Source organism: Nanorana parkeri, unplaced genomic scaffold, assembly GCF_000935625.1.
Source record: "Nanorana parkeri isolate BGI_ZX_2015 unplaced genomic scaffold, ASM93562v1 scaffold327, whole genome shotgun sequence".
In the NCBI taxonomy this organism is placed as follows: domain Eukaryota; kingdom Metazoa; phylum Chordata; class Amphibia; order Anura; family Dicroglossidae; genus Nanorana; species Nanorana parkeri.
This window is the reverse complement of record NW_017306595.1, coordinates 694,121-702,857: the sequence shown is the minus strand read 5'-3', so window position 1 is coordinate 702,857 and position 8,737 is coordinate 694,121. Positions and strand designations below refer to the sequence as shown.

Here is an 8,737-nt window from a genome sequence, read left to right as displayed (position 1 = left end):
GGGAATTGCAACTTTCAATGGCGCATGAGTATGGTGATATCATTATTTACTTCCCCCATCCATATAACTGTACCTCAGTATGCACCAGGGGCTGAGGGCTCTGCAGGAGCCTGTGCATTGCGGTCACGATCTACCGCTCAAAGTTGCAATGCTCTGCAGCTTCCCATGCCAAAAATGAATCAATGAAAATGATTTATTTTTGTTATCGATGCCTTTGCATTTAGTACACTTTTTCCCCCAGAAAATGGAATAGGGAGGTCACAAAATGCATGTATGAAAGGGTGACAACGCTGCACCTTCTTGGGTAGCGTTGTCACCCCTGGACGGGAAGTCAGGGAACTTGCAGGATCACGCAAATTAAAGAGAAAACAAAACAATGACACTACTTGTTTATATGAGGTTTTTATTTTTCCCTTTACATTGAAGCGGACATAAAACAGAAGGAACAGTTGCTCAGACAGCTCTCTCGGCATAGTAAGTGTGCTCAGGCCGCTGCACAGCACACACGCCATGTCGGTTGCTGCACATAGTTCTCATTCTTGTCCGCCGTTTATACGGTTTATGAGGAACACAAGCCGACGCGGCAGCAATGAGCGGCACTGCATGATTCGGCCAGCAGCGGGGGATGTGGATCGCTGTCCCTCCCTTGGCCGTGCCGCGCATGCGTGCTCCCAGTCCCGGGAGGGGGAGGAGGGATCCGTCTGGTTCCGTAGCTTGGGAGAAGCTGAGTAGGGAGACCGGAGCGGGCCGGGGAGCCGGCGAACACTGGGCCGCATTGGAGGAGATAGAGAGGCCTGGCCTCTGCGTCCGCTAGAAGCATGGTGATGGCGTACTTCGTGGAGAATTTCTGGGTAAGCTCTGATTTGTGTTCTCTTCCTGCCCGGCCTCTCTTCCCTGCGGGGGGAGCAGGGAGTGCTACAAGGCGGCTGACAGGGAGCTGCACCTGGAACGTGGGGCCCTCTACCTGCTGAGCAGACACACAGAATGTGCTGGAGCCTGTAGTCCCTCGGTCCCCTCAGCTGTTTAAAGGCTACAATAACATAGGCTGGCAAGGCATGCTGGGATATGTAGTTCCTCATTATTTGGAGCCCCCAAACATATCAATGTGCTTGGTGATGTGCAGGATCACCTCCAGGCAATGTCTCCTGTACCCCAATATGTACTCCACCTACTGGACAGATCATAGGGTCATATGACTGCTCGCAGGGTATGATGGGGCTTCTTATCCCCTGGAGTGCCCCCCCCTGCCCCCGTCCCCGGGAATGCCCCCGTCCTCTGGAGTGCACCCTCTCCCCTGGAGGGCCCCCCCCATGCCCACGTCCCCTGGAGGGCCCCCCCATGCCCACGTCCCCTAGAGGAGCCAATTCCCTTATGTCACTGTAAATGGGTGATATGGCTGTTGGCAGGGTGTGATGGGGCTTTTTATCAGCTGCAGGGTCCCATACCCATCACCTTGAAGGGCCCCTTACTCTCCTCAGTGCACACAGATTATATCGCTGCTGGCATGGTAAGATGGGGCTTTCTTATTACTGGGGAGCCCCCAAGTACCCCCATCTCAATGTATACGGGTTATTTGGCTGCTGGCAGGGCGTGATGGGGCTTCCTTATTAGCTGGAGAGGCCGTGTACTCTCATCATCTAGAAAAGTCCATACTCTCCTCTCAGTGTACATGGCTATTGTGGCTGCTATCAGGGTGTTATGGGGCTTCCTCATTACATGGAGGGCCCCTTACTCTCCTCTCAGTGTACATGGCTATTGTGGCTGCTATCGGGGTGTTATGGGGCTTCCTCATTACATGGAGGGCCCCTTACTCTCCTCTCTGTGTACATGTGTTATATGGTTGTTGGCAGGTTGTGATAGGGGTTCTCATCATCTGGAGGGCCCCATACACTCATGTCGATGTACATGGGTTATATGGCTGCTGGCAGGGTAGGCTGGGTCTTCTAGCTCACCAGGAGGCTCTCTACTCTCATTGTAGTGTACAGAGGTGATATGGCTGCTGTCAGGGCTTTGTCATCACCTGGAGGTCCTTGTGTCAATGTGTATGGTTGATATGACTTTCCTGATTGAAGCCAGTTGGTCAGCAGTGGCAACCCCTGTATAGCTCTCCTGACAGGTTTTTGTTTATCATCTTACTACCGCGTCATTGTAACACAAAGCAAGTTTGGTGGAGTCCGTTTTCTGGAGCCCCATTTATAAACAGCACTGCAGAAAACGCATGGGCGGCCAGTGCACTGTTTGAATGCCTGTGCTTGAGCTGTCATCAGTGCAGATCACAGGCAAAATGCTCTCTGATTGGCTCTGTGCCTTATGATTGCTGCGAACCAATCACTAGTGTAAACAACAAAATGTTATTTTTGGTCTTTTTTCCTATTATATAAAAACAGTGGTTATTAAAGACCATTATCGTTGTGGTAGAGCTGTGTAAGTCTCACAACTGGATGGACAGACATACAAATGCTTTGGCAGGATAAACAGCCCCCATATATGTATTCTATATACAGTAGCAGGCTGAGGGCCGATCACGTGGGCGCTGTGCACACAGGAGACATGGGCAGATCCGGAGAGCGGTGTCTGCCCAGCTGGCACGGGGACTGGTATGTTAAAGAATGCTAGGGATCTTTGTGAGGGGAATTGGGTGCCTGCAGGGTGGGAGTCGTGTCACCATATAGTCAGATCTGTTTGGCCGACCCTGATGTCGATTGGCTGGGAAGCCAGCTTCCCGGCCAATCAGCATCCAACCAGCCAAACAGAATGGAGTCTGCTTCCTGGATCAAGACGGCTCTATGCTACCGGAAGTACCGGTATCGGTACTCAGTATCGACGAGTACCGAAATATAAGTATCGGTACTCGTACATGATACCGAAAAACCGGTATTGGTGCATCCCTACTTATTTGTGTATACCTCAGCTGTAGATCCTCAAATCATCTCTGAACTCTTGCTGACACTGTCCTTCCTTCTGGAGGGTGGCTACTTTTGTTCCCCATGGTCCCTGTGTGTGTTGTAAAGTATCCACCAATCCAAGCTCCCTCCAGTGATGGACTACAATCGCAATACAAATGAGTAAATTAAACATGAGATTATAGTCTATCACAGGAGTGAGCTTGGAGCGTTTGCTACTTTACAGTACACACAGTGACCATGGGGGACAAAAGTAATCGCCCTTCAGCACCAATTCAGAGATGATTTGAGGATCTACAGCCGAGTGATACACAAATAAGATACATTTCTGTTAATGGTTAAGGTCCTTGAATATATTAAGATTTCACTCCTGAGTTTAGTGTCACTTTCACTTCTGAGGTTTCCTCTGGTTGTGGTCAATGAAGTTGGCTCCTGAATTCTATAATAATGTGTCGTCCCCCCTGTAATAATGTGACACAGACCCCTGTTTTCTATGGATACAAAGGCTTGCAGACCCATTACATCTAGTTGTTCTCCAGTTGCTACAATGGCTTTGTGCAGGAGATCCACGTCTTCATGGTCTGTCTGTCTATCCCTATAATACTTGGCAATACGCATAACCTGTTTCATGCCGGTGCTATTTTTATCCTGATACCATTTACCGGTAGTATCTGTGCACATTTATGAATTGTTTTCCCTGCTGGGTTGATGAGTAATTCTGTATGTTATGGGTGTGTTGTGCTCACAATTCTTCTGGATTAACCTCCTTCACTCCATACATATTTGCTCCCTTGATGTGCTTTACCGTGGAACATATACACTCAACTTAGTTGTCTGTTTTTTTGTTTGTTTGTTTTTTAAAGAATATCGTCAGAGATTCAGGTGTTGGAGAATATTGTTATATACCTGTTGCCTGTGATTGTCACTTGCCCTTCATAGAGACCTAGTATAAAAACTGTCCTTGCTCAGCAGTGTGAATCTCCCTTGTATAGAATTAAAGTACAGAGACCGACAAGAATTCATCTTTCACTAAACTTACTTTAGTAAACCTTGGTAGACATAGACTATAGGATCGGTGTTGGTTGATGTTGTTGTGTACTTGGATAGTATGAACTTTCAATAAATCCTGATTTTTCTATGAACTGTCGGATGTGCGGCTCTACGTTATTTTATAGAGCACTTCATGGTTAGGTAAGGTCCAGAGTTGTCCAAAGGGGGCAAAAAGGACAAGTCCGCTTTGAACCAAAGTGTTCTTATCCTTTAAATGCAGTAGAGAAAATTCAGGTCACCAACCTGGCTCGCTGTCTGTCATGGCTGGCTATGAAAACCTCCTGGCCTGAATGGATAGAAATACAAATCATTTTGGCAGGTAAGAGATCCCCCAAATATGTATAACTGTGTATTTCGTCTATAGTTCAATTAGCAGGATATGTATCAGGGCTGGCGCAGACCTGGGCGATCTGGGACACGCATCCCGGGGACCGCGGAATCGTGTACAATTGCACCCAGCAGTTTATTGGGGTTACAGCCGCGCGACAATAGCAAAATACAGGTACATGTACCTTTTGTTTGCAATGCAACGCGTGGCTGTTTTAGCTACGTTCGTATTTGATTTCAGGGGCGGAATCCCATGCGATCCACCCAGCGCGACTGGGGTGCCCTTAGAAAATAATGGCACCACCAGCGAGATCAGCGGTGGTGGGCGACTCTGTGACTGCACAGCAATCCGTACGATTTTGTGCATGATTGCCGTGCGTTCGCGGATCGTGCAGGTCTGAACATCAAGCAATGGGGGTCTTGGTGAGCTAAATAGCTTTCTATAACATAATGAACATGCCTGCACCATGCTCTTACTTCCAGTGCCTCCTCTTCAGTGTATGGCTGCTGTGGGGGCAGGAATAATTGTGTGTGTGTGTGTGTGTGTGTATATAGATATATATTATCTATCTATCTATCTATCTATCTATCTATCTATCTCTATATCTCTTCTGGTTGTGCATAGGGAAGGGCTGTATATATGGCTGCCATGAGGGGTGAGAACCCCATATAATAGCTGTATTGTTCTCGGTTCTATTTTATTCTTCATCCCTGATTTAAAACAGTCACCCAAAGTGATTGTGCCGAATGCCCTATGCTGAGTAATGCTTTAACCCTTTTGGCTGCCAAGCCCAGCCTCCCATTTATTTTTCCTTCAAATGACCACACCATTTTTTATTTATTTTTTTACTATTTTTCACTTACACCTTTTTAAAGGTTAGCAACAAAATACGTTAACAAAACAATGTATTTTCTAAAAGCACAGGACCTGTAGCATTAAAATATAGAATTACTGGGTTTGTACGTCCAATGATAGTTGCACAAATGTATACTGATTTTGGTCTTTCAAAAAGAATATACTAAAATCATTACTAGCACACTAAAAACTAAATTCTATCTTTCTTCTAAAAGGGAAAACTGTAATAATGTTAATAGATATTTGTACATTTTAAATTGAGCCTTTGTGTGAAATGGTGAAAATCCAAGGAACACAAAACTGTAAAGAGGCGACTAGCTGGCCATACACCAATAGATGATCTGCAGACTTTCTTTGGTCAGATGGAGAAAGTGCAACAGATTCCTTCATCTACGCTACACTGTGTGGATGAAGGAATCTCCCACTGGGCCACACTTCAGTATCTTGCTATTCGGCCCCGCTGGCTCTCAATAACTGAACAATCTGATTGGATGCAGGCATTGTTCAGGTGTTTTGAGAGCCAGTGGGGCCGACTAGCAATATATTAAAGCTCTGCCCAGTGTGAGATTCCTCCATCCACACAGTGTAGAGTAGATGGAGGAATCTGTTGCACTTTTTCCATCTGACCATAGAAAATCTGCAGATAATATACAGGTGTATGGACAGCTTTAGGCTAAAAACCTTCAGGCTGGCTTCACATGTACGTGTAAGGGTGTCGCACGATCCACAGAGCAGTGAGTTTCAGTGCTGTTCACTGTAAACAACACCCTTATGCACCTTACTGATGCACCCCAATATGTGTGTGTGTGTTAGTGCACAATGGTGAAACATCTATGCCTTGTGCTATGCTGTCTTGAAGAAAAAAAAAAGATTCATATTTGGGGGCTCAGTTGTAATAGAGGGCACATTTTTTTTTTTAATGGGTCTCTAAATAAAAAAAATAAAATAGTTGTGATATTGTGTGCAGTGTATCAAAAATTTGGTATCATGTCCGTTTTTTTTTTTGGGACATTTCGGTTTGTTGGCAATTCATTGATTTCAAAGTTTTGTTTTGACGCAGCACACCTTAACTTGCAACATAACGCTCATTAACACAATTGTGTTAACACGCTAAACATATACAAATGGGCCCTAAATAATAAGGGTGGAGGAGTATATTAGGGCTGAATAGGGTTAATAGGGGTTAAATAGAAACACATTTTATTTTTTTACTTGTAAGGTTACTTTAATTGACATCATATGCAGATTGGAAGTAACTCTTTTGATCTTCATGTGTATATCTAAAGTAAATGTTACTTTTTATTTTCCCTGAATGGTGTCTGAGTAACAGGATTCCATGTTTCCTCCTGTGTTTTAGCAGCAGATTATCCTCTGCCATTCCTGACTGTCATTTTGATGGCTGGGAAATGCGGGTAAGAGCCAGGAGGAGCTGCAGGAAAGGGTGAAGATCAGGGGTTAAGGGCAGCTTCACACCATTTTCCGGACCACATCTGGTCCGGAAACCGGTGTGAACCTGCCCTCAGTTTCAGTGCATTCCAGACCAGAGAAAATAAGACCTTCAGTAATTTTCTGGTCTGCTCTGGAACGGACTGCGCTGGTGTGCACAGAGGCCAGAAATAGCATGAGGATACATTAGGATGCATTTTGGGTCCGGAAACAGTCTGGTCTGGAGATGATCTGGTCACACCACATCCAGATCATCTGCAGACCCCCTGCTCATAGTGCAATCCCCTGCAGTGTAACCTGAGGTACAGGAATGCCCTCCGTTCCAGTGCGGTGCGATCGCAAACAATAGTGCATGCAGCATTCTGCGGTGCCATATCTGCGGTGACATGAATTGCACTGACACGTTCCCTCCCGCTGCTCGGCTTGATCTATGCAATCCACTGCGTTCTGGGTTCAAACCGCACTGGAACTCCCTGGATATGGTGTGACTGGGCCCTAAAGAAACACTGTAGGGTACGACCAGCCAGTGGAATGATACTGCTAGTGATGAGGACAGGTACTGTGGTTACTGCTCGGAAAGTACAGGCAAACGGCGCTGGTGGGGACACTGGACTTATAGATGCGACCAGCAAAGCTGATTCACAGTGCTGTGCAGTGCGGCTGTACTGGAGCCACCAAGTTTACACACCACTTGACTGTAATCGGCAGCGTGTTGTCAGCCGATTCCATCCATTCAGTAAAATACAAAGTGTCCGGTACTACGATATGTTAGTGTAACTTCATGGTTGCTGACATATAAATGACTCACAGGGCAAAGTTTTCTAAATGTAGAGTACCTATAACAACCAAACCCGACCCATCTAATGCTTGTTTGTTTTCACTATCTGAGTTCTGATTGGTTGCTGTGGGTTACTGCACTTTGTACTGTGCTCCTTGCCTGATTTTCGTCGCATAGAGCGTTATGTGGTCGCTTCAGATCTAACGAGTGCTCAGTAGATTTCTGCATTTACTGTATATGTTGCTGGGACATCCACCAGTATATAGCTTATCGATTTCTCCATTTCCTCACTGTCCTGAGTTACCAGTGAAATGACGTGGAGCCAAACAAGTCACTAATTGGGAAGCAATTCATCTACATACAGAAGGCTACGTGTGTCAGACTTGTGTGTTCAGAACTTAACATGTTTCCTTAATAGGACAGGTCATGCAATGGCTACATATACTGCTAGATTAGGTTGTGTAGTCACAATGTAGTAATTTTCAAGTCAGTGGGATGAATATTGGTGTACTAGGTCTAGGCAGGCAGTGCATAATGTAGATCACATATCTTCATGGCATTTCTTCTGTAGTTTGGGTCTGAGGCGGAGAGTTTATGGAGGCTCTGAAAAAACAAACAAACTAACACACAAGTGATGTATGGTGTAAACTCCTGTAATGGCTCTCGAGTGCTGGAGCAGAAACATTTCCTTAGGGGTTTCTCTGTTCCTCGTGCCTCGTTCTTAGATCTGCAGATATCACTACAGAATGGGGACTCGTGCTGCTGCTGTCATGTGATAGCACGGAGCTTGCGCAAGACTTGGGGCTAGTGCCAAGTGGCTTTGAAAAATTCACACACGACATCTATGTTTTGGCACTGGTGGGTAATGAGTGTGTGTGGTGGGTTAAAACGTTGCAGCACTTTTGGCAAGTGTCCCCATGTACCTTTTGAATTTTGGGGCATAACAGAATGAGATTATGCCATGGCTTAGTAGCAAATGCCTGTAGCACACGCATACCAACACAGCCTTGCCAACTACGGGTCAGGACAGAGCACTTAATATGTGCTGCTTATTATTGTGTGGTTGTGGTGGTTCGGTGGTGTGCCTATGCATATACAGACTTGGAGAAGGTCAGCATTTGAGGCTTTTTTAGAGTAACAAATATGAAAATAAAGGTTTGTGCTACATGATCATGTCATATAATCAGGGCTTGAAACATTTGATGGTGTCTCACCAGTCAGTCAAAAATGTCACCAGTCAGCATGACTGGACTATAGCCTTGCAATTTGTTAACATTTTTTGGAGACAGAGCTTTCTTTTGGAGGTATATAATCACCACAGGGGGGGGTGGTTATTTTTATACTATTTAGTGAAAAAAAAATGTAGAATTCCCCCCC

At 45.6% G+C, this 8,737-nt stretch overlaps 1 protein-coding gene across 1 annotated transcript in view; it reads left to right on the top strand.

The window, feature by feature from the left end:
• Window positions 1–694: 694 nt before the first annotated feature.
• Window positions 695–8,737, top strand: part of FCHO2 (FCH domain only 2) — a 134,405-nt gene continuing 126,362 nt past the window's right edge. Inside the window, exon 1 of the mRNA XM_018558243.1 lies at window positions 695–851. Within this exon, the coding sequence (XP_018413745.1) occupies window positions 819–851 (33 nt within the window). The 5' untranslated portion in view covers window positions 695–818. The remainder of the gene's footprint in view (window positions 852–8,737) is intronic.